This window comes from Eschscholzia californica, unplaced genomic scaffold (genome assembly GCF_041429995.1).
Source record: "Eschscholzia californica isolate CP2 unplaced genomic scaffold, dmEscCali1.0.p SCAF_5, whole genome shotgun sequence".
Lineage (NCBI taxonomy): Eukaryota > Viridiplantae > Streptophyta > Magnoliopsida > Ranunculales > Papaveraceae > Eschscholzia > Eschscholzia californica.
In genome coordinates, this window is record NW_028238472.1 from 53,703,780 (window position 1) to 53,729,994 (window position 26,215).

The 26,215-nt window shown below is 36.8% G+C and overlaps 4 protein-coding genes across 5 annotated transcripts; 2 read left to right on the forward strand and 2 right to left on the reverse strand.

The window, feature by feature from the left end:
* Positions 1 to 246: 246 nt before the first annotated feature.
* LOC147540690 (uncharacterized) lies at positions 247 to 2,365 on the reverse strand. Of its 2 annotated transcripts, XR_015224899.1 has the most exons (3): positions 1,342 to 2,352; positions 335 to 1,093; positions 247 to 283 (listed from the first exon to the last, which is right to left on the reverse strand). XR_015224899.1 is itself a non-coding variant. In XM_086639008.1 (2 exons), the coding sequence occupies exons 1-2, from the start codon at positions 1,564 to 1,566 to the stop codon at positions 473 to 475; spliced, it is 846 nt and encodes a 281-aa protein (XP_086495134.1). In that variant the 5' UTR covers positions 1,567 to 2,365; the 3' UTR covers positions 247 to 472. The 2 variants fall into 2 exon arrangements, 1 of the variants encoding a protein (XP_086495134.1); XM_086639008.1 differs by having other exon boundaries at positions 247 to 1,093; positions 1,342 to 2,365.
* A 3,057-nt stretch (positions 2,366 to 5,422) lies between these two features.
* LOC147540691 (uncharacterized) lies at positions 5,423 to 8,569 on the reverse strand. The gene is made up of 10 exons (XM_086643702.1): positions 8,038 to 8,569; positions 7,325 to 7,419; positions 7,133 to 7,200; positions 6,991 to 7,034; positions 6,774 to 6,851; positions 6,508 to 6,661; positions 6,197 to 6,349; positions 6,011 to 6,118; positions 5,853 to 5,918; positions 5,423 to 5,752 (listed from the first exon to the last, which is right to left on the reverse strand). The coding sequence occupies exons 1-10, from the start codon at positions 8,340 to 8,342 to the stop codon at positions 5,636 to 5,638; spliced, it is 1,188 nt and encodes a 395-aa protein (XP_086499828.1). The 5' UTR covers positions 8,343 to 8,569; the 3' UTR covers positions 5,423 to 5,635.
* A 6,756-nt stretch (positions 8,570 to 15,325) lies between these two features.
* On the forward strand, positions 15,326 to 20,065 carry GLYR2 (glyoxylate reductase 2). The gene is made up of 12 exons (XM_086639009.1): positions 15,326 to 15,599; positions 16,698 to 16,776; positions 17,018 to 17,083; positions 17,382 to 17,457; positions 17,532 to 17,587; positions 17,855 to 17,939; positions 18,064 to 18,124; positions 18,782 to 18,834; positions 18,936 to 19,006; positions 19,116 to 19,188; positions 19,275 to 19,379; positions 19,757 to 20,065. The coding sequence occupies exons 1-12, from the start codon at positions 15,440 to 15,442 to the stop codon at positions 19,925 to 19,927; spliced, it is 1,056 nt and encodes a 351-aa protein (XP_086495135.1). The 5' UTR covers positions 15,326 to 15,439; the 3' UTR covers positions 19,928 to 20,065.
* An 809-nt stretch (positions 20,066 to 20,874) lies between these two features.
* On the forward strand, positions 20,875 to 26,115 carry LUT2 (Lycopene beta/epsilon cyclase protein). The gene is made up of 11 exons (XM_086639011.1): positions 20,875 to 21,530; positions 22,836 to 23,007; positions 23,105 to 23,240; positions 23,341 to 23,451; positions 23,529 to 23,631; positions 24,135 to 24,278; positions 24,369 to 24,476; positions 24,722 to 24,818; positions 24,900 to 25,031; positions 25,226 to 25,358; positions 25,795 to 26,115. The coding sequence occupies exons 1-11, from the start codon at positions 21,153 to 21,155 to the stop codon at positions 25,958 to 25,960; spliced, it is 1,680 nt and encodes a 559-aa protein (XP_086495137.1). The 5' UTR covers positions 20,875 to 21,152; the 3' UTR covers positions 25,961 to 26,115.
* Positions 26,116 to 26,215: the final 100 nt, after the last annotated feature.

Here is a 26,215-nt window from a genome sequence, read left to right on the forward strand (position 1 = left end):
GTCATATTTCAGACCTTGAATGCACTTTTGGTCTGGTACTGCTTGAGTCATATTTCAGACCTTGATGAGCCCAAATACAGCAGATTTCCAGTGGTTGTGATAACAAAAAAACGCTTCATTTTACCATCTCTCTGTCTCTCTATCTTTTCTTTTTATATTTCATTCACCTTTTCCTTGATTAGAAAGATTTAGAATTGGGGAAAAGAGAAAACAGACAGAAAGGAAAAATGTATAAGAAAAGAACACTAAGAAATCTAATGCTTTTCATTCAATCAAGTAGACACTAGTTAAAAGATGACACGAATTAAAGAACATCATTCAATCAAGTAGACACTAGTTAAAAGACGCGAATTAGAACACGAGTTAAAGGCCCCTGCCGTGTTAAAGGACACTAAAATTAGAGGAAATGGAGACATTGTGTCATTCTTCTTCTTCTGGTAGTAGTAGTAGTATCCACTGAAGTTGTCTTGTTTCATTCCCCTTTCCCCTTTTCCTCCTTCCCCTTGGAAGATGAAGAACCAGAACCACCACTCCCCTCTTCCTCCTCCCTCTTCTTCTTCTTCTCCAGCTCTATATTTTCCAGATCGCATAATTTAATCATTTCCTCGATAATATCATCGATTTTAGCAGTAAGATGTATCTCAAAATCGTTGTCAGAATTAATCAACCGAATGTTGGTCTGTCCCCCGCTCTGTGGTAGTTCAAGATCATTCTCATTCGGTGGATATGGTCGACTGGTTGCCATCATAACAGCTTTAACCCTCCTTGTCACTTCTGCCATAGTCATCTCAACAGTATAAGACTCTAACTCAAGCTTAGCCAGATCCTTGCCGCTGCCGGAAAAGAAATAGTCCTCGACAATTTCAACCTTCCTTGGTGGGTTTGGAGGCTTATATTCTGCTGCCCACATTTGACAAACATTCTCACCACCAACACCAATACCATCATAACCCCCAATAGCTACCGTAGAATTTTTATCTTCTATGGTTTTTTTATCTTTTGGCTTCCCAAGTTCAGCAACCCAAAACTCTACTACAGATTCGGCAAACTGTTTAACTGTCATTCGACCTTTGCCTCTAAACAAACGATTATTCTGAAACCAAAACCAAAACCATAACCATTATCAATAATAATGGGGGTGGAATATTTAAAGCAGTTATTTAATCAAATCCATCGGTATTCTTGAAAATCCCCAATAGACAAGAATTAATGGTTCCAAAAATAAACCCTACCAAATAAAAACTAGAGAGAGAAAGAAAACTAAGAGATTTTAGTTAAAAGATTGAACCATAGATATAGATAAGAGATCAGAGATTTTTATTTTATTATTTAAAAAATTACCTTGGTGACTACGGACTTCACTGCTTTTCTGCAATTTGGTGAAGATCCTGAAAGCATGCAACTGAGATAGTAAGGTTTAGGGCTCAACACTTGAATCTTCTTATCACCCAACTGTCTCATTTCTCCATCTTCTTGTCTAGTTGCGAGACCATCAATCGCAAATATAATACCACGAACATTTTTTAGCATGATGAGAGTTGTTCCAGACATCCCTTCATCTTCCATTTCTCTCAATATAGAATATAAACAGAGAGATATAGAAATTGATGGAGAGTTTCTTAAGTGATTGAAGTTTTCAGATAGTGTAAAAAAACTTACTACAACTGCTTTTAAATAGTGTCAAAGGAAGAGCTCAACGGTAATATTCAAACGGTAAGTTTTTTTTGAATTTTCAACCGTTGGGGAGGGGGCCTTTTAGTATAGTAGTGGGTGCCATTACTTTTACTAAAGGCAGACGTAGGTGCGCCCTAAGGTAAAAAGTTTTTTTTTTTTTTTGCAGAGGATGACGTCAAACATATTACCCAATTAGTAATGGAAAAAATGAATAAAGAAAAATAAGTTTCAAGTACAAATTGAGTAAGAAACTAATTAGTAGAAGAAGAAGAAAACTGACATAGATCGATCTATGGTAGTCAGTCACCTTTCTATTCATTTCTCTCTCTTTCTCTTTCTCATCTTATGAAAAAGAGATCTATGGGGGGGTGAAATAACCTCCCTTCCCTTAACAACAGACTAGATCGAAAGATGATCTATAGAAAAAGAGAGATATATGGTTGTAAGCAATATCTCTCTCTCATTCTCTCCATTTCATTACAATTAACTAGTGAAAATATTTTCTTTGGAGAGAAAGATGGAAAGAAGAAGGAATAGAGAGAGATAGATGATTTAACAACAACAACAACAACACCAATCTCTCTACCCATTCTTCTCTCTCTCCCTCTCTCTCTCTCTCTCTCACTCAAAAGACTGACTGCATCATCTAGGAGGGTTGAAGAAACAAAGAATGAATGATCAAAGAGAAAAAGGAGAAGGGAGAGGAGGCTTTTATATATAGAGAGAGTGAGTGGGTGTGTGCAAGTGGGGTGTGGGGTGTGGGTTGTTTATTAGTAGTTGTATATTTAATTTAGGGTTAGAGAGACAGTAAGGATAAGCATGCAAACACAACCGTTGGATTGGATTAAATAAATATTTGATCAACGGATTATAATAGCTCTTATGTCTTTAATTTGAAATTTTTATCACTTTGTTGGATTGACGTGATAACGGCTATCTATCTATCTATCTTCTCCACTTCCCGACGCTCACTTCCTTCTTCTATGGGCCACAAATTTTCTTGCCCTCCCGCTAGTCAAATTACGCGTTACGTCTTGTCATTTCAGTTTTTTATTTATTTATTCAAAACCGCCTCTCCACTTCCCCGTGACCCATGGTTTTCTTTTTATTACAACTAGTTAAATTTCTTTTTTTTTTTTTTTTTTCGGAAGTCGACTACGAGCTACGGTCTACGTATGTAGTTATATTTGGCACTTGATGCATCATAGATGTGATAAGTTCGATAACCGCCCACTTCAAACACTAATAAGACCGGGTCTATAGTCCAACTATACATGCCCTAAAGCCCAACAACATTATTTACACCGTAATAGTTCCAATTCAAATAACCAAAGATTTCACCTTCTCTAGGATTCGAACTGGGGACCTCCAGGGCTTTATAGAGTTTATGTCAACACCTTAGGACCACTTGGGCTACCAACTGTTGACTACTAGTAGTTAATTAGGTGCCCCATGTTTTTTTGTAAGAAATCGACTAAGATCTGCATCAGTCGTCACAAGGCATTGATTTATCGAGACGATGCGATAAGTACGATAACTGTCAAAATACTACTGAGCTTAAAGTCTAACGAATTAAAACCTCTATAGCCTGACGAATGAAATGGCTTAACGTTCTTCAACAGACCAAAACTCCGGCGAAAGAAAACCCCTTCGCCAGAATGGTCAGAGAGAGAAATGAGAGATTTCTTTTTTTTTTTAAGATAACCAACTGGAAATTTTTCTGCCCGACGATCTTCGTCGGAGGAGAGAGTGGTGAGTTAGAGAGAGAGAGAGGTGAGTTGGATAGAGAGAAAGAAAGAGGTGAGTTGGAGAGAGATGATTAGTGAAAAGGGAAGTAAGGTGGAATGTATGTTTTATTTATTTTGAAAAAATATTTATAGGAAGGGTGGTTAAGACATTTGAATCAAACAAATAACCATATTCGAATTTAATGTTTAAAAACCATCTTGAAAACTTATATCTTCCTCTGATTAAAAAATCACAAACAATTGCCTTAACCTAGTATAAGAGAATGTAAAGAGATTGGACAAAAAGAAGCGAACTTACTATCAATCCAAAACTGCTAGCAAAATTATTACAACCAATAATATATTTAAGTATTTAACTACATTAAAACCATGAGTTGTACAAAGCAAAGTGAAATGTAAATAAATTGCATTTGTCCCATTCAAATCTCAGTGTTAGCACTAAAGTATGACCTCGCTCGGTCTTTTGCTATAGGTTCCGACCCTTTGTTAAACAACCAATTGTTTTAAAGCAGACTTGGTTGAATCCTAGGCCGCAACTGAGAATTTAGAGGCCCATTGTCGAATTTAAACTAGAGCCTTTTTGTAATAAAAATAGGGTTATTTCCCTAATGGCCCCCTACTTTGTGACCAGCTTCCCGCCTGGCCCCCTACTTTACGAAAAATACCCATATGGCCCCCTTCCGTTATAACACCGTCACTCTCTCTCCTCCACCATGTTTTCTCTCTCTGCCAACTCACGCCACATCATCTGTTACGCCACCTCATTACCATCTCCGATAGAGGTCGCCGGCCGGCCAAATTTCCGGCCGGCGACCTTCAAATTTAAAAAAAAATTTTTTTTTTTTTTCTCTCTTCCTCTCTCTCTCTCTAAAATTACTCTGGCGAAGGGAGACCTTCGCCGGAGTGGTCTGTTCTTCACGAACATATCTCAGTTTGTTCGTGAAGAACAGACCCGGGTCTGTTCTTCAAGAACAGATCTCGGGTCTGTTCATCAATGAACAGACTGAGATCTGTTCGTGAAGAACAGACCTTGGTCTGTTCTTGAAGAACAGACCGAGATCTGTTCTTCAAGAACAGATTTTGGTCTGTTCATTGAAGAACAGACCACTCCGGCGAAGGTCTCCCTTCGCCGGAGTAATTTTAGAGAGAGAGAGAGGAAGAGAGAAAAAAAAAAAAAAAAATTTAAAGTTTGAAGGTCGCCGGCCGGAAATTTGGCCGGCCGGCGACCTCTATCGGAGATGGTGATGAGGTGGCGTAACAGATGATGTGGCATGAGTTGGCAGAGAGAGAAAACATGGTGGAGGAGAGAGAGTGACGGTGTTATAACGGAAGGGGGCCATATGAGTATTTTTCGTAAAGTAGGGGGTCAGGCGGGAAGCTGGTCACAAAGTAGGGGGCCATTAGGGAAATAACCCATAAAAATATGAAGTAAAAAAAGGAAGACTTATTACATTCCATTGAGTTTTTCTCTCTTTTGATTTATTTTACCTCAATGTTAGTAAATAATCCGATTCATTTTTTATCCAAGATGATGTGGAGTCAAAAGTCAAAGCCTATGCCAGACATAAATGGCCTTTGATGTCGGGTCAACTTTCTCTCTCTCTCTTGATCGAATTTCTCTCCTTTATCTTGGTCATCGAATTCTTTCCCTATGTCTTCTCAGAAACTGTCTGTGATGGCTAATATTAGCGGATCAACTGGCTTTCTTTTCTCTCCCCTTACCTCAGCCATTGAATACCTGTTTCGTGCCAAATATGCATTGGGTCACACGGTCAAGTCACAGTCTACTCGATCGACTGTTCGGTCACAGAGTCAAGTCACATTCTACTTGAGGGATATTGAATAATTTCTCATTCAAGTATGCACGTATCTGTGGCATAGAAATTAGGGTAAATTATAGGCTATTCAGTCGCTTAGTCTTAGAATTTATCTCTTATAAGTGGCTCGATATCAGAGTATTAATCATCTAACTACAAACAACCGAACCATTTGAACCAAAATTACAAGAAAAACAACCACATTTTTTTCAAACAGAAGTATACATTATTTGGCGATTTAACATAAGTTGTTGGTCGTTCAAGTTAACAGGCGATACCATAAATTACAGAAGGTTAAGAAATAAAGAATTAAACGACATGAAAGAAATCTCAAGTGAATCATGGCAACACACGTCAGAAAATAGTGAGCTTCGAAAAAAATCAAGACGAGGGATGTCAGACTGAGGGAGATTCATCATACTCTGGTGGAGATAAAGCTGCAGCAATCCAGTTTGATACGGATGTCTGCTCCGACTCAGAATTCGAAAATAACGACAGAGGTGTTATTGCAACCTGATATCGGAAACATGAGCACAAGAGAGGTGGGGTTTAATGGTCTGAGCCGGATTATGAAAAAGAAGAAGAAATAAGAAAGAAAATCGTTTACACTTACGAATCCATTTTCGATTGCTCGGAAGTCCAAATCCTCATCGGTGTCTTTTCCCTCTTTAACCACAAACTGCAATCATTTATTCGCTATTATTAGAGAAAGACTAAAAAGGGCAACAACTTCGAAGTGTTGGAACCTATTCAAGATAGCCATCTTTATACCTCTAGCCGGAAGTACTTTTTGACTTGTTCTGAGTCTATTTTACCGGCAACTCCGACTGATTCTACTTCAACATTCTTCCGTTGTGTGTAAAGGCGTCGTGCTGCACCCTGCAAACATATAAGAGAGAGAGAGTGAGATAGATGGATCACTCCAGAGATAATGATAGGTCTTAATGAGGTACTCACAGCTGCAGATGCATCTCGGCCAAGTTGTGCAAGTTGGATGCCTAGACTTTGTTGATTCGACATAAAATGTCCAGCAGCAGGATGCTTATTTACCGATACAGCAGTCCAACTTGGAGTGGGCCTCCACAAACTCTGCTTAGTGACTTTGAAACCCTATAAAAAACGGCGTACAAAACACATAGACGAGCAAAGAAAGTGGAGATTACGATCCAAAAGGAGTAACTTTGAGAGACAGACTATGTTTGTCGATCAAGAAGTGCGCAAGGAAATGAGGAAATTGATCCAAAAGTGAGGAACTTTCAGAGACAGACCTTGTTTGTCAACGGAGAAGTTGGAATTTCGATATTCAATGAGCAACTTCTAGGGAAAACCCCTTTCTCAATATCTATCAGAGCTGCGTTTATTAACGGTAAACACACATTGACTGCATCATTTAAATCACTTTCTCGGCTCACTTCCTTCTTCCTAACAAAATGTTCGAATAGACTCATAAACATGATCCCAAATACAAAAGTGAAACTATCGCGAAAGAAAATATCATCATTATGACGAAGAAGAAGAAGAAGCTTCCACTGACCAGTTCAATGAAATCGAAAGAGATGGTACACCAGAGAGTAAAGCCTCTCTAGCTCCGGCTACAGCTCCTGAATAGAATCTGGTAAAATTTTCAAGTGAATAAAATTTGAAGAGTGGGAATCTTGTTATAGTATTTTAGCAGCAAGAAAAAGGACATCACTCTCTAGTTGATCATAAATATAATCAATCACTAAGAAAAGAATCCGGTTTCTACTTACGAATGATGACCACAACTTGATCCCTTGTTAATTCCACTTATTACCTAAATATCGAAACAAAGCAAACACCAATGCCCACATATAAGCAATAAAAGATCGATAAAATCATTCTAGGTCTCCCATAAAACAATGTAATCCATACCAATGCAGGCTTAGACCATGAAAACAACGCCCCGGATAAAGCTAATGAAACACAATCGACGGGGGTTCCTGATCAATGATCAACAACCAATGTTGCACTCATTACTAAATTACAAAATGAGCAGTATAACAGTGCCTTAATTCTAACTTCAAAACAAAATTTTAATGACCCGAACCGGATAAAGGGTATTACCAGAAACCTCATAGGCAGTTACACCACTAATTTCAGCAGAGCTAACCAACAGAGTTTCGCCAAGCGTCACTGAATGACCCGAAACGGATCGATCCCTACATCAAAAGCCATAAAGAAATAAACTATTCGAATCAATTTCTCCCCAAAACCCAAAACCCTTTTGTATTGGTCAACATACTATTAAGGGAGCGTGAACCCGTAACACCTCAAACCCCAAACCTGGACGGGCGAAACCAAGTTCATGACCACTCGCAACAAAGCCTGTGGCAAAACCTAAGATTTTTGAAGGCAATGTCAACCAAGTTGAACTCATTTTGTCCTCAAAACCCAAGGTTTATTTTCATTATTTGAGCTTAAATTGAACCCTAGATTGGATAAATATCATCAGGTCCTAAACTTTTTTCAATTTTCAATCAAAACCCCAAATCAAATTCAGCACTACAATGATAAAGAAATGAAAGTGGGTAAGTGTACAATCTTCTTAGGAAGCCTAAAAGTGAACCCTAAATTGGATTAGTATCAATGTCAACCAACTCAAACTCATTTTGGCCTCAACCCCCAATTTATTTTCATCATTTGGGCTAAAACTGAACACTAGATTGGATTAATATCATCAATTTTTTTTTTTTTTTTTCAATTTTCAATCAGACACCCAAACACACCCAAATTTGACATTAAAAATCAGAAAGAAAATGAAATTAGGTTAAACTCACGATTTAGGAGCACAAACTTGAACATTGAAACGACCTTCTTGAACTAAAGCTTGTACAAGTGAAGTAAGACCTAATGAATCAATTCCATCAGCATTTGTAATTAAAACAATAGGTTTTGAACTATCAATGTCTGAAGTAATGGTGGTTGTTTCAGTATTAGATGAAGAAACTTCAGAAGACCCATCATTTTGATTTGATTGATCTTCTTCTTCTTCTTCATTACCCTTTCTGTTAATTAAAACTTGTTGAAGATTTGAAACTAAACCAGGGGGTAATAAGTTATTAATCTTGGATGAAGTAGTCATTGAAGTTGAACAAAAACCCTAAAAATTGGCGGGGGTGGAAGATGAGAGATTGGGGAAAAATGGGTTTGATTTCAATTTTACAAATGTTTGTTTGGGGAATCAAATGGGTGGATAGTTTGAAGAAAAATGAGTAAGAGAGAGAGAATTGCTTGTTGGTTTGTAAGGAAAAAAATAGGGATTCGAATTTGTGATTGGAAGGGAAAGGAATTAAAAAGGGATTAATTCAAGGGTTATTTCCCAAATGGCCCCCAACTTTGTGACCAGCTTCCTGCCTGACCCCCTAGATTAGCAAAAATACCCGTATGGTCCCCTTTTTCAGTTATCTTTAACTTTCCGTTACTCTCTCTCCTCAATTTCCTCTCTTCTTCTTCCTCTTTCTCCCCCCCTCTCTTCTTCTTTCTCTCTAGACCTCCGGCGACTTCGCCGGAGGTAGGACAGACCTTCAAGGTCTGTTTTGATAGTTGAACAGAACAGACCTTGAAGGTCTGTTCTGTTCCACGAACAAGAACAGAACAGAAATCTGATCTGTTCTTTAACAACACAAAGAACAGGACAGATTTCTGTTCTGTGAACAGATTTCTGTTCCGAACAGAACAGAACAGATCTATGTTTTGTTCCGAACAGAACAGATCTATGTTCTGTTAAAGAACAGATCTCTGTTCTTTAACAGACCTACATTTATATGTTTAGAGAGAGAGGGATATGAGAGAGGAATTTATATGTTTAGAGAGAGAGGGATATGAGAGAGGAAGAAGAAGAGAGAAAGAAGAAGAAGAAAGAGGAAATTTTAAAAAAAAAAATTTAGAGAGAGAGGTGAGAGAAATAATTTTTTTTTTTTAGGTTTGAAGGTCGCCAGCCGGAAAAATGGTCGGCCGGCGACCTTCGTCGGAGAAGACGATGAGTTGGCTAGAAGATGAGGTGGCAGAGAGAGGTTATGAGATGGAGGAGAGAGAAATGTTGACTGGTTAACGGTGTTATAACGGAATCTCAAAAAGGGGGCCATATGGGTATTTTTGCTAATCTAGGGAGCTAGGCAGGAAGCTGGTCACAAAGTTGGGGGCCATTTGGGAAATAACCCTTAATTCAATTGGTTGACGATGCTTATTAAGAATCTAAATGAGTGATTATACAATGTTATTTATCTTATAGAGAACAATGTAGTCCGTCGCCCCATACCCAACTCGGTGGTGGAATCAGTTTGTTATCAAGATTTATCTAACGTAATTTAGGCAAAATAATATGATAATTTTGTCGGACTTTAGGCCTCTTTATGTTGTCGGGTTTTAAACCTCCTTTATTATGATTTAAATTAGGCGGTTATCAGTTATCGTGCTCATGTGCTCATCACATCTTTGTGATCTATCAATTCCTTGCAACGACTAACGTATATCGTAGTCGATTTCTCGAAAAAAAATGTAGTTCCTTTCGATGTTCCTTACGGGTGGCAACAACTTGTACTAGCCCCATTTCAAAAAAGACTTGTAGTAGCGCTTGGGGTTTTGTCCAGACTGTAGTACATTCTGAAGTAAAAAGATTTGAATAATAAAAATGAAAATCTGTCATTCGTTAAATTTGTGCAATCAGAATGATTTTTAGTAGTTTTATGACACTTAGGACGTTCGATATATGATGATACATGGTAATATGAGTAACAATGAAGAAATCACAACTGATCTCAATGTCGAACAAACAAAAAAATTGTAAGTGATATTACTTTCATGGCGCCATAGATTTCTATTGCACTTCATTGTGCCTAAGTTGCATTTGATTGTTTTATAAAGAATGAGAGGGTTTTTTTTTTTAAGAATGAGAGGAATTCATGAGAAGCAAATGCTAATTCTTATTTAGTACAACTTGCACTTTCTTTACGTTAAGAGAAGAAGAATATTAGATGTATAGATTCATTCGATACATTTGAGTATTTCAAAACACAAACAATTAGATTTTATTATCTATTCTTGAAATTTAGACACAACAAAAAGTAAAACTTAAAAATCATTCTAGGAATTCCTATCTACAACGAGTGTCGCTTATGACAAAAAAATATATAAGAATTTGTGTGCACTTATAATCGGAATTATCATATTTCGGTGGAGGTGAAAGGTGAGGGAGACATATAAAAGAGAAATACATTGATTGTCACATGAATGATTTTATGATGCGACTAACTTGAAGAATTCAAGCCATCGACGTTACATGGTTCTTTTAGTGAAAGTTGATAGTTGTTAAGGAAAGATAGATATACAACTAAAAGGACTTCACCTTTCGATCTAATTTTGGCCTAACACTACCTAACAATATTTTCTAATTATCCAAAATATGAAGAAAATTGGGAATTTTATTCATAGAAGATGGGCCTCATTTGAGGAGAAAATGAATGGATGGATAAAACATGAGACCTAAAACCTTTCATCTCACATTTAATGACATGATAAACACCCTCCATCCTTCTATGTTTATTTTTTATGCCCCCACCACCCTTTGACAAACTACCCATCATTTATTAAATACATCAATTATTATTTAATTTTTGCACAATTATTATGTGATTGTACTTTAAATAATCCTACCTTTTTATTAGAGAATTTTGTTGTCAAGAAGTTTGATAATGTGATCAATAAAATGATGAACATTGACCTACCCACTATGAATTCTCTACACTCACCAAATTTGGAAAATATAAAAAGCCCAATTTAAGGATTACCATCAAGCCTAAAATTAAAACTTCACTTGGTATATCCACAGGGAACTTCCAATGGGAAATTTTAAAAGCACTCACCAATTTTGCTATATACACTCACATCAGAAGTACATTACTATTCTTTTGTTCAAGTTAAAGGGGATTTGAGTGCAACTAACAAACATGGTGAGTGCATTTAACATTTCTTAAGTTCTATAGGCCCTCCCCCAACATAATATTTATGGGAGGGAGATTTTAAAAGGCCTCCCCGTTTTTGTTAAAAGGCCTCCCCATGATTTCCTTGACTTAGTAAAAAACCTTTGACTTAGCTTGGTTAAAGGGCCCCCTATTTGAATGGGTGAAAAAACCCCCTTTAAAGGTGTATTTCACCCACATCATTTGACCACGCCACATCATCACCTTCTCCGGCAAGGTCGCCGGCCGGCCAAATTTCCGGCCGGCGACCCTGCCGGAGAAGATGATGATGTGGCGTGGTCAACATCACCGGTCTTGGGTTAAGTTTGACCTAACGGCGTTAACTTTGCCGTTAGGTCAAATATTGATGAAGGAGGTGCTCTTTTATAGAGGGGGCCCTATAACCAAATGGGTTATAATGAGAGGCGCTTTTAGCGGGGAGGCCTTTTAACAAAAACGGGGGGCCTTTTAAATTTCCCAATTTTATATACACTTATTATTTTTATCACAGTTATATCTCCTTTGACTTGAAAAATGAGTACTTAGAGATGTGAGGGCCTAACAACAATGGTGAGTGGATTTAAACTTTCGTCTTTCCTATATGTTTGTTCATATGGAGAGAAGCGGCATTAGCAAGCAATACTGGTTGTAGCTGGTATGGTGAAGTATTAGTTTAAAACGGGTAACTAAATAGTTTGTCACAAAAGGATCGGGCGACATGCTGTTTGTTTATAGACCAACTTGGAGTTTACTCCTAAATATGGTGCTCTTTCGAGCACCTTTACTTGACCTACTTCCTAAGCAAAGTAATACTAAAAAATACTACTTACTAGATATTGCCACGTGTGTTAAAGAAGTTTAATCAAAAGGTGATTTGCTCATTCAATCAAATTACCTCATTCTCCACTTCTTTTTTTTTTTTTTTGTTGAAAACCTCATTCTCCACTTGATTCCACTATATTTGAATTATTATTCCACACATGCTTATCTCACCTCCTTTTTCAGTCAAAAATGATTTGGGGATTCATCTCAAGCACACTCTAGGGTCTTTTCAACAAAAAAATATGTATGTCAGCAAAAAAAAAAAAAAAAAAAGAACAAAAGAAACAGTACGCTCTAGGGTGGCACACTCCAGGGTGGCACACTCCAGGGTCTGCTCCATAGCTAAGTTGGTTAACAAGACATTTTGGTTTTTTCATAGTCTAAAAAGACCAAAATATGTCTTGTCATATTAGAGAGAGTACACCAATACACCATAGAGTATGTTACTCATAGTTGATCCACACCCAAACTCAAAAAAAGAGCATTTACATACTTCAAACTCATCACTCGATATTTATATCTGTCCCTCTCTCACAAAATAACTCAATAATAAATACATCATACTTAACAATAATTTTTATCTGTGAATGTACTTTGGTATAAGATTTCAAATATAACGCCCCCAATCTTCTGGGAAGAAACTATGTAAGAAAAGCCCAAGATTTGGGCCCAAATACGAAAAAAAACCCACTCGGGAATAATAATGTAAAAAAAACCCAATTTTTAAACTGTTGGCAACACTTTTGAAACTATTACAACACTTTTGAAACTGTGACAACATATATAATTATGTATAAACAAAAACAAATTTGTTCATACATTTACAAAATTGTTGAGAGCAAATTGTGTTTTGTTCAGAAATTTTCATAAATGTTTTGCAATTTCAAATTTTGGGTTTTTTTTGCATTATTATTCCGGGTTGGGCTTCATTTGCTATTTTGACCCGAATTTTGAGCCTTATAATTTTCCTCTCTTTTGGGAACTATATTATTTGGTTGACAAAACAAGAAGAAACACATTGCTTTCTCTAACCTTTCTCTCTCCTTTATAACTCTTATCTTAATTTTTCCTCCCTTTCTCTAGAGATCTCAATTTTCTTCATATTGAGCCGAAATGCAAAGTGTAACTGGAATTCCTAACGAAGTAGTGGTAGTTGGAGGTGGATCGGGAAGAGGATTAAGGTTAGAGTTAACGCCGTCAACAATAGATTCAACGACGGAGACGTTACAAAATAGGATCGAAGGGTTAATAGAAGAAAATCCAGTGATAATATTTAGCAGAAGATCTTGTTGTATGTGCTACGTAATGAAGAGGTTGTTGTATAACTTAGGGTGTACCCCAACAGTGATTGAATTGGAAGAAGGTGAGATGAGTAAACTGCCACCGGGGGCATATAATAGTGTTTCCGGTGGACGGGCACCGGCTGTTTATATAGGTGGGATCAATATAGGTGGATTAGAAGGTTTAATGGGACTTCATCTTAGTGGTAATCTTGTCCCTAAACTTGTTCAGGTTAATAGTGCTCTTTGGTGTTGATCTTTTGGTAGTTGGCAAAATTTGATAGTCCACATAGGATTCAAGTCGAGTGTCTTGTTTTTCAGGTATTTTGTTACCGCAGTTTGGTTTTTGGTTGGTGATGGGATTGCACGTGTTTATGGATTGAGCGAGATTCAAACTGGGAAAATGGTTCAATCAACCAATGCCTTTCGCTGAACAACTTTAAGTATTTTCAGAATTCGTAGTCCAATACATATGACTAAAGTGTGGAGCAATGTGGTGAATTAGCATATGAGAGAGACTCACGATGCTATTGTAGTATTGATAGCAAAACTATATGCAAATATAATGTTTGTTTTGATTTATGTAAAGGGGGGAAATGAATATATTGAAATATTTCCTATTTTTTGTTTGTTTTATATTTATTACAAACTTTGCTTTATATTTGATTTTTATCTTTTTTTGTTGAAATGCTTTATATTTGATGTTACTTGATAGGGAAGGAACCAATGCAATTGCTTCCACAATTTTGGGTGGATCCTTTAGGAGTCACCAATATGGTCCTTTTGTTTGGCTGGATTATAGGAAAATTTCTCTAAAAACCAAATGAGTTATGAGGGTAAAAAGTACTTAAAAGAAAATCAAATACAAACTTGAATGTGCGGCATAAACATAGACAATGACACTATTTGACAAATTACACATCATTTTAGTAATTCTACGTTACGAATACACACATTATTATCCTTATACTGTACCTGATGATCATTAGTAATATCTTTTGATATACGGTGGAATTGGTCGGAACGTAAATATAAAGATAAGTAAAAAAGGAAAAAACTTGACCAAGTAAGAATAAATCTTATTTCAACAAAAAAAAAAATTAAAAAGGAATCACAATAATTGTCGGGTTTTAGGACATACATTTTTGTTTAAAAATGTAAGTATATTCCTAAAGATTCTTTCTTTTTTCTTTGTTGTGATGTCATTTCTATTCCTAATTATTTATTTCATTATTATTGAGAAGGACAAACTATTGAACTATTTTTTTTTTTTTTGTTGAAATAACAAACTATTGAACTAAGCTATCACTAAGGTTGGTTCCAACTCAATCTTAAATTGATTGTATTCTTTATTGGTTTTTTTTATTGAGGCTTTTAATTTGTCAACATTTGTATTTAATTTTATAATTTATATTATCCTAGGTTGAGATATTTACATATAAAAAAGATGAAACGGCTAGCCCAAGGAGGATTTGAGGAGCACAATAAGGTTGATAGAGTAGTATCAACAACATCACCCATCATCATTTGTGAAGAGCCATTGCTGCCATTGGATCACCAATTAACCACAAACCACCTTATAGTAGTCATGAAGAGTCATTGGATCGACAACTAACCCAAACCCGTCTCGTTCTTCTTCCTAACATCGTTGCATATGTAAATTGACGAATGACGAGACAAGTCAGGTAGTAAACATTCCAATGCTATTTTACCCAAAAATAAGAGTTGACCGTGACCCGAACGCTATATGACGGTCTCTAATTAGCCCAAGTATTTTTCTTTTCACATGTCCGGACTAGTGGGAGCCGCCCATACCAGCTTTCAGTTTGTATTCAACTTCTATTTTCGAACCAAATAGCATTTTTGTCATGAACATACTTAACCTAATTAGCTATTTAATGGGTAGCTGTCCGACCAACTATAGTTGTACGATATACTATCCAATGGAAAACGAAAATAAATTGTCGAACAATTATAGGGGCTGAATAGTTAGTTGGGAAAAAATATGGGGCAGAAAAGGAATTAAAACATGACTGCATTTACAACTTCAAAGTTGATAAAATGAATTGTATCATCAAAAGTTTATCTGAGCCAGCTTATCTCACTTCTCTTGAAACACCATGGCTACTACTATGTGTTCATCATTTTCAACTTTTGTACCACAAATTCCAATTAACTTGAAAAGACAACTACCCATTTCTTTATTTCACCCTAAATCATCATTCTTCTCTGTTTCTCCTAAAGCTTTCTCTTCTCAAACCCTTAATCCAACATCAAAAGGTCTGCTTCTTCTTTACTATTTTTCTTATGGGTACTACTTGTTTATACATTAATGGGTGTCTTTTGATTTGTTTATTGTTTTCCTAGTATGGGTTATGAATTTGCTTATTGTTTTTTGTGATATTTAGTAAATGTGTTGCTTACTTTCAATTATAACTTGCATTTGCTGGACAAAGATTTACTGTCTTTCATGACTATGAGGTGTTTGTAGTTATGTCTCTATGAATCATGGTTGATTTAGGAAACTTGTATACTGGACTGCTCATTTTAGTTAATGGGTACCTTACTTAATTGGCTGTAAATGGTTATAAAATTTTCGACATTTTAGTAACTCTTATTGTGAGCGAAACCTTAGCAAACATCAATGTTGTTTGTGCTTTACACCCACACAGCTAAGCCCAAAATGTAGGGGGTTTTGTTCTTGGCGAAAGCTCTGCAAGCCACCCAAAAGGCATCGGCCGTGGCAAAGACGCATGAATTGCCTACCCACCAGAGTACGCAGTGACACTGTCGACCTCCTACATGCTCGGTCTTGTCGTCACTTAGTCACCAGTCACGTGGTGTGAGGTTAAGTTTGAGTTCGCACCTGCAAACCAGGCTTTGGACGCTCTCCGTAGTGACGTGGGAGTATTTCATTTATGGTGTAATGGCATTAAAAGTGTAGATAGTTAAGTAGTTTAAACCCAGTTTAACAATTGGGACACTAGTTTATAGTTTGAGCCTTACAATTGGGTTATTGGGAGTTCACCCAGCAAGTAAGTTGAGCGGATAGGCGTGTCTGGTCGGATTTATGAATCTGTAGGTCACAACTCAACTTGAGCGAAATTGCCTAATTGTGTCCCAACCTGCTGGCTTGGTTTTAATGTGGTCAAGATTTGGATTCTGAAATGCATTAGTCTTGTAGTGGTTCAATTCGGTCGAACATGAACCAACAAGAACTTGCTGAAACTAATCAAGTCACATTCTTTTTGTTGTTGCAATATTTTTGGGTTTGGATCATGTGTGAAACCATATATTTGATGTTTATTTTGGCTTAGTTACAAAATGCAATTAGATATAGGGATTTTGCTAATTTGTTTGGCTTTTGATTGGAAGTAGATGATGCTCCAGCTCGAATAGGTTTCCTGGGTCTTGGAATCATGGGTTCTCCAATGGCACAAAATCTCATCAGATCTGGGTACCATCTTATCGCACATTTTGATAAATAAATTAGATGAAACACTAGAATTTCTTAAACTTCATATCTTCTGACGACTCCACTGAGGCTTATGCACCGAAGTTCTTTAGACTTAAGCACTCTCAGCTCAGGGTTCTGCGACAAAACTTTGTTTCTTTACCTTCACTAATATGTTTTGACTTATCCTCAATCCTGGTTTTATGTTATTTCAAGCAATTCTGATTCATTTTTTGAATTTTAGGTGTGATGTCACCGTATGGAATAGAACAATGAGCAAGTGTGATCCCCTCATCAGCTTAGGAGCAAAGTAAGCTTTATAATGTTGGAATATTTATTGTCTCTGGTGGAAATAATTCACCGTATGGGTCATAAGAGTAAACCTACTAAATGAAATATCGTTGACAAGATCTTTCTTTTTGCACCTCAAGTAAATGTGAGATTCGCGGTTCGGATTATCCACTTCCCAGTTTCTCCGTCTGGATATTTCCGTATCGTTATAGTTTGTTCTGGTAGGAAAAATAGGACATACCAATAGCCATTTCAGGATTATTCTCGAAACAATGAACCTAGAAATATTAAATTTGATGAATGTTATTTATGTGCAGATATAAAACAACCCCTGAGGAAGTTGCCGCAAGTTGTGATGTCACATTTGCAATGCTTGCTGACCCTGAAAGTGCAGTGTGTATATTTCGCTTGTCTTTTACGATTCTTGTATTTTTATTAGGCATGCCTTACTAAGTTACTCTTTGTAGCTGGATGTTGCATGTGGGAAGCACGGAGCTGCAAATGGAATGATTGAAGGAAAAGGGTAACCTATGTCCTCTGAAATAAACACACACGCACTCACAGCACGCAGACACACACAGGGATATCATTCACATCTTAGTGTACAGTCTGATCCCCTCCCCCAACCCCTTCGGACTCTTCGAATCTAGTCGCGAAAATGTCTAACTCGGAGCTATTATGAGACCATGTGACCAGGACCTAGTTATAAGGTGTGCTTTGTTGCCTCTCGACTGTAATAAGGTTGTTTTATTTATTGCGGAAACTTTTCCGTTGTGGTGAACATTTGTAGGTATGTGGATGTTTCGACTGTGGATGATGTTACATCTAAATTGATTAGCCAAAAAATTAAAGCCACCGGAGCACTGTTTTTAGAGGTGAGTAGGAATTCTTTTTGTTGTCACGAGTGATCAGAGTTGTATCATTTTCTGAGCATGTTTTTAATCAAATCTATAGTAATTTTCTCAAAGGATTTCTGTTTTAGATTTACCTTTTTAATAGGCTCCGGTTTCAGGCTCCAAAAAGCCTGCTGAAGATGGGCAGCTTATATTTCTAACTGCAGGTAACTACTATTTCTCGGATACTTTATTACTTCAAAATGAATTATAGGATGTAGTTTACTGCCTCGGTCCGACGATTTCTAAATGCAAATGAATATTTAATTCAATCCATCAAACATGTTTTTCCATCACTGTACTTTGTAAATATGTTCCATATTTTATGGTTAAAATTGTCTTGAATATGGGCTACTTTCAAGGAAAATGTTAGTTCTGGGGTGGGTTGTCGAGTTCGTCACACGGCTCAAATATTTCTACCTCCCCCTTGCATATGGATTCGGGTTTGACCCAAACCACTTTCTTTTGTCGTCCAAGTTGCTTATTGTAAACACGGGATTTCATTGTAGAGAGAAGTGAACTGTTTTTTGAGTTAGAGAGAGAGAGTGGGAGAGAAAGAGACGCGTAGAGGGGTTATGGCTCGAAGAGAGCTCTTCATTGCTCACAGTGAAATAATTTCGCCACAGTGGAATGTGGAAATTAGTCTTACCCACTGAACCACACAGTCTCTTATGTGATTATTTTCATTGTTTCTTCCCCGGGTTCTTCTACTTGGTTACAACACTATCCATAATTTCTTGCTCATGAAAAAGCTATCAAGTTAAATAACACGGTCAGGATTCAGGACCTCTCATTGAACTGACACTGTAGCTACAATTGCGCAGGGGACAGATATCTATATGACACAGTTGCTCCATTTTTAGACATCATGGGAAAGGTACGCTCCTAAACCCATATCTCTCCAAAAATTAATGTTAGTTGAGTGCCTAAAACTTGATCATCTTAAACCTTTCCTCTTTCTCGATTTACTGTAATCAGTCAAGATTTTACCTTGGGGATGTCGGAAATGGAGCTGCAATGAAACTTGTTGTCAACATGATAATGGGAAGGTATGGAAATTCCTTTTTGAATGATAAAATTTGCATATAGAATAGGATTTTGACCTCCCCTTTCCTTCAGTACTTGTTAGTAATGGTTCCTTCATTTTCACAATTACAGTATGATGGCTTCTTTTGCCGAAGGTTTGCTTCTTAGTGAGAAAGTAGGATTGGACCCGAGTGTTCTGGTTGAGGTATTGATCAAATCAAAATCATTTTTTCCTTGTTCATATCATTTCCTTCATATCGTAAGATGACCCTTCGAGTGATCTATTTGCAGGTAGTTTCTCAGGGTGCCATAAGTGCACCAATGTTTTCAATGAAAGGTCCTTCAATGGTTCAGGCGACGTATCCAACTGCATTTCCCTTGAAACATCAGCAAAAGGTTCGTAATTTTTCAGTCTGCAACTAATTAGCTTGGCTGTAGCCCGATCAACCGACTACTGGGTCTTTGGCAGCCAGCGTTAGCCCATTAAGGGTCCGGTTCAGTGGGAGCCCTTAAGCCCAACGGGTATAATGTTATTGGATAGACACTAGTTCACCCGAGCCAATTGAAAGTAGCTTATACAAACTAGCCATCTCTATAGACATTCCGGGTTCCGTCTATCACCATCGACTCCATTAGGAAACTACTGAACGATTATCCATGTGATTTCAGAACTGAACTTGAAGGTTAGAAACTTAGAATCGATAGATATCGTCGACCCGTATGTATTAATGCACAAACACTAACTATATATGAGTATTTCGATGATGATACAGGACCTAAGACTTGCTTTAGGGTTAGCAGAATCAGTGTCACAATCTACTCCAATTGCTGCAGCTGCTAATGAACTGTACAAGGTAGCAAAATCTCATGGTCTAAGTGACCAGGATTTTTCAGCAGTAATGGAAGCTTTGAGAACAAAAATGCGAACCCCTGCGGAAGGGTAAAATCAGTTTTCATGTGTATGGTGTCGTCTCGTCGGAGTTTCTTCCGGTGAATGAGTGCCAGTCCTTTAATATGAAAGCTGAAGATTTTCTTTGTATGTAAACATTATCTTCACTCTAATGCATGAGTTGATTTCTTCATTTCCTTTACATGTTCAAGTATCAAGATGTAGGCAGGTTATGAACTCAGATTGTACATCCAAATTGTTCCACATTAGTCCTAGATGGGGCACACCATAAAAGTTCATAAGTTGGGAGAAAAGTTTCACCTCTTAAACTAGCTAGATTGGAGTATAGCAGATTGGAGAATAGCGATGTTTAACCTTGTTACTTCCACACGATGAATCATCACACCGATCAGCTTCGTCGACCAGCTAGTGTTGGGGAAAAAAATATACTCAAATCGCTTTCTCTCTAATTATCTTGTCAAGGCCGCCACCCGTGAGCCTTGGGGAAAAAGCGATTTTAGCCTCCTAACAGATGTTATCGCATATATATACAGGATCTGAGGGGGTTGGGTTTACGTAACAAAAGCATGAACATTTTGTACATGGTTGGGCTGTAGTCTAACAACAGAGGTTGTTGATATATTAGCAGACAACTAGTAAAACTTTCTGTCATCCTTTCATTTGTCTCCTAATAGAAGTTGAATACATGGAGTACTGAAATTCGTATGTCACTTCATTTGTTATAGAAGTTGAATACATTTTGTAAACAATTAGTACTAAAATTTCCGTTCACATCGATTGACCCAAAATTCTAATCCCGCAAATTCAACATCTACCAATTATCTACTTCATTTACTACTTAAATTGGAGATACTAATAATAAAATATATATTGTCATAAAATTTGATTAATGCTAATTTTGATTAGAGATACTAGTAGTAGTATAGGAGTAAAAGATAATGTTAGATGTGATTAGTAGGAACCAATAAAATTAGAGCACGTGTAGGAGTAGGAATGAGGATAACAAAGAGCTAGCTAGCTGGAAATATGGAAACAGAAAACTTGATGAAGAGCATGACTCTTCTACTACTATCGACTCTTCCTCCTCCTCCCTATCTTCTCTTTTCGTTCTCACTTTTAAAAACACACCTTCACACAAAAGAAACGAGAGAGAGAGAGAGAAAGTAGAATTTCTGAATCGTTCTACTAGTAGTATTTCTACTGTTTAAAAACAACAGTGAAGTGAAGCTATATATATATAGCAGAGTAGGTAATAATAGATGGATTTCATTATTGGAGGAGGAGGAGGAGGAGGAGGAGGAGGAGGAGTTCGTTCTACTAGTAATCTTACAGCAACAATGGCGGCGGTGGTTTATCCTTGTTCCCTACGGAAATACTACTCATCTACTACAACTAAACTTTTTTCTCATCCTTCTTCTTTGTCTTGTCGATTATCATCATCATCATCATCTCTTAGAAGAAGACTAGTGTTGGTGAATGCTAGTAGTAATAATAATGTTGTTGTTGGTGTTAAACAAGAAGAAGAAGATTTCGTTGATGAAGAAGATTATATCAAAGCTGGTGGTTCTGAGATTCTCTTTGTTCAAATGCAACAACAAAAATCAATGGATAATAATTCACCTAACATTTCAGATAAGGTTTTCTTTTTTCTTCTTCTTCTAATTATGTTCTTCAATTCAATTCTTTGGTAAAATAAAAAATCAGATTATTTAGGATTAGAAACTTATCAGAAACCAAGGAATGAAAATTTTGGTACACATGGAAATGTAAACATTTAGACCGAAATGCTTCGAAATTTATTTCTTTTGACAAGACATTGTTAAGGGTTCCCATGTGTTAAGTTTCTTGGTTTCTAGATACCTATTCTCCTGTGGGACTATTCTCTCACACGTCCCTCCCTCACCGGTGACATTCTTTGAGTATCTCCCATGTGGGACTATTCTCACGCGTGACATTCTTTGCGAATAACATGTGTGGGCCTAGCTCTGATACCATGTTAAGTTTGTGGTCATCAAACTCAAAACCAATTGGCAATGAGTAGAGAGGACCTAGACATTATATTATTGGTTGCTAGACACCCATTTCAGATAAGGTTTTCTTTTTTCTCTCTTTCCTTTTTCTAGAAAATTATCTTCTTCAATTCTTTCGTAAAATGAAAATCATATTATTTAGGATTAGAAATGTATAAGAAACCAAGGAATGAAAATTTAGGTAGACATGGAAATGGAAAGATTTCGGTTCCGATGTGTTAAGTTTATTGGTTGCTAGATGCCTATTCTCCCATGTGGGACTATTCTCACACGTGAGGGTCTCTTATACCATGTTAAGTTTGTGGTCTAGCTCTGAATTCATTGTGAGGAACACAACATTTCCCGTGAAATTTAATTTCTCGTTACGAGGTTATTATAGAATCAGAGGGCATATCAAGTCAAGTAGTTAATTAGTTGTGTCATATGGATTAATGTTGATACAAACTTAAGGAAAATCAAGCTGGAAGACTTGATCCATGCTCATATTCGTGCTTTTCATGATTTTGATCCATTGAACCACGAATCATGGCAAGCCACATAGGATTTGTGCCATAGTGTGCCTAGTTTTTCTTGTTCCCTAACATTGCTCTTGATTCCGCTATACATCACAGATATCGTTTATCGGCTCCCTTGCCAATATGCACTATACCAGGACTTTTGTTGTTTATCTCCCTTGGACGATAAACATCCCATATCTAATATAGACTACATAGGACTAATCCAACCTCATGTAAATTCTTTGTACGCCTAATGACTTTACCTCATTACAGTAGTAGGTAAAAATCTATATCGTTGTATGTTTTCCTTATCTAATAGGTATTAAACATATAGTGTTTTTCATGGTTTAGTGAAGCGCATCTTCTGTACTGATACATTTTCTCTATGAAATCCCCTTTTACTTCCTTCATGCAGTTGCCTCCGATATCTATAGGGGACTCCATACTTGATTTGGTAATAATTGGTTGTGGCCCAGCTGGTCTTTCTCTGGCGGCAGAAGCCGGCAAACTAGGACTGCAAGTTGGCCTAATTGGTCCTGATCTCCCATTTACTAACAATTATGGTGTGTGGGAAGACGAGTTTATAGGTATTCCGATTGTTATCATTTATTTCTAAGGTGTTAGTCTTACATTGATTGGATAATTTAAATGAAAGCATAACTGATATCTGTTTTGTTCTTTCAGATCTCGGGCTTGAAGGTTGTATTGAGCATGTTTGGAAGGATACAATTGTATATCTTGACAGTGATGATCCAATTATGATTGGTCGTGCTTATGGAAGAGTGAGCCGAGAGCTGCTATACGAAGAGTTACTAAAAAGGTAAACTGGATTTTCCTTAATCGGTGCACGAATGCATTTCTTCATACTGGATTTTCCTAAATCGGTCCACGAATGGAGTTCTTCCTATTATGTCCTGTAGGTGTCTAGAGTCGGGTGTTTCATATCTGAACTCTAAAGTGGAAAAGATTATTGAAGCTACAGAAGGACATAGTCTAGTAGCTTGTGAGTCTGGGAGTGTTATACCTTGCAGGTATTTGTATTCTAAATCTCAACTTTGAACTATGGAGTGAAAGGTCCTTGGTTCCGACATCTCCTCTGTTGTTACAGGCTTGCTACTGTTGCATCTGGGGCAGCTTCAGGGAAACTCTTACAATATGAAAAGGGAGGTCCTCGTGTTTCTGTACAGACTGCTTATGGTTTGGAGGTTGAGGTAAGTAACAATGTAAATACTATTAGTTTCTATCGAGTGTGATGCTTCAAGTCGATTTAATAGACTTCCTTGTAGAAAAACTCTATTGACATATAGACACTCATTGGGCGTAATAAGAATGAGTTCATCTCTATTAGCACCTTATTCTTCTGCATGGGGCGAGTACGTTTATAACTTGTTGGAGAGAATTATTCATTTTCTGACCCTTCTTATTCATATTTACATCTTTTCCCTTCATTAGTGACGCTTACACTTCGATACAAACTAGTGTTCCGTGTGTACAGGCTAGACCATGTTACTTAACTATGTATATCAATTTAAGCTTTTCCCTTAAGATTTTAGTCTTTCGTCTGAAAATTCAACTTACACACATACCTTGACTTTCAACTCTGTTCTTTTCATCCTTCAAACTATTATCCTATGGAAATATTGTATGTTAAAGAAGACTAAGGAGTAAGGATAGTTAAGACCTAAAACCCATTCTGTTCAAATAATTGTTTCAGGTGGAAAACAATCCGTATGACCCCGGTCTAATGGTCTTCATGGACTACAGAGACTACGTGGAACAAAAAGTTCAATGCATGGAAGAAGAATACCCATCATTTCTCTACGCAATGCCCATGTCGCCAACAAGAGTTTTCTTCGAGGTTTCATCTATCTCCTTTAACCTTTGAAAAACTTCATAAGCATAATTATCTTTGAATTCTGGTCTTAATACATAGACATTATGGTTGCAGGAAACTTGTTTGGCTTCAAAAAACGCCATCCCGTTTAATCTATTGAAGAAGAAACTAATGTCAAGATTGAAGACGATGGGCATTCGTGTTACAAAAGTCTATGAGGAGGTATTTTTTTTATTAACTTTTGTGAAGCTGCAGATTGAATAATAACTTCCCATGCAAAGATTTTGTGTCTTGGAATATTTTATTGCTGTGGAATCAAATCAATATAGTAAAGATAAATTCAACATTTTTAACTCACTAAGTCACTAGACTTAACATAACATTCGGGTGATTTCTCGATTTTGTAGTAGTATTGGTGCTACTAATGGTTAGCTGGTTTTTGATTTTCTTAACCACATTCTTCACAGGAATGGTCTTATATACCTGTTGGTGGTTCCTTACCAAATACTGAGCAAAAAAACCTTGCTTTTGGTGCAGCAGCCAGCATGGTACATCCAGCTACCGGTGAGAAACCAGTAAGTTCTGCCTTCTTTCATTTTGTTCGTCTAAAAATATTTCTTTTTCTTTTCCTTCTTTATGAAACAGGATATTCAGTTGTGAGATCTTTATCTGAGGCTCCAAAATATGCTTCTGTCCTTGCAAACATTTTGAAGCAAGATATTCATTCGAACCCGTTGGTTACTCATCAAAGTAGTACCATAAATATCGGAATCCAAGGTACGTATATCCAGGGCATATCGTCACAATTTCCTTGAGCACATATATATATATATATATATATATATATATATATATATATATATATATATATATATATATATATATATATATTTCGTTTCTATGGTCGGTATTATACTAGGCATATATGAAGGTAAGTTTACAAACTTTTCGTATGTTACTTTGTGTTACAGCATGGAACACCCTTTGGCCACGAGAGAGAAAACGGCAAAGAGCATTCTTTCTCTTTGGACTAGAGCTGATTTTGCAACTAGATATCAAAGGCATAAGAACATTCTTTCAGACCTTTTTCAGCTTACCTGATTGGTGAGATTGATCTTCCATTTCCACTGAATCTTCCAATATACTTCATTCACACTTTTAAACTATTCTCTGTGATCTTATAAACAAATTTAGTTCATTTAGTCGAAGATGTATGTATCTGGGGTTTATGTCGGAAACATAGATGTAGCTTTCCTTGCTGAGAGCCAAGAAATAGCAAGACACAAGCGAATGACTGCAGTTTAGAAATATCAAATATAAACTAGAAAAGCCGAGAAAGTATAAAATATATTTCCGCAATAGTATGAGTTGCAGAAAACAGGGTTTTGATCTAAACTGTGTTGACTGAGACAAGAATATATTCGAAACACAAGAACACCACCCACATTCTGTATTTCTTTTTTCTTTTACATTACAATTCGTATTTTGGAGCCTAAGACAAGGATAAGTTTGGTGAGTATTTTTTTCTTTTTTATTGCAGGATGTGGAAGGGATTTCTTGGATCACAACTATCATCGACGGATCTCCTTCTTTTTGCTGTATACATGTTTGTATTAGCACCAAACAGTCTCCGTATGGGGCTTGTAAAACATCTTCTTTTCGATCCTACCGGAGCTGATATGGTAAGAACATATCTTACGTTGTAGTTTCACATTTTCATTTTCCCTCTCCTCTTACTCTTTGTATATATAGTAGTACTTCATCTTTATTCTGAGAGAGATATATAAAATGTTTCGAAATACTTTAAGAGTTTGATGTCACAGTTAAGTTTCTTATTTTAAGTTGATCAATGGGTTCAAAATATTGTTTTGTTCCATCTCTTTATCTACATTATCGTTCTTCGGTGTTGGTTCTAAGCGAGTTTTAGTAAAAAAATTGTATCTTAATCATGTAATGAATGA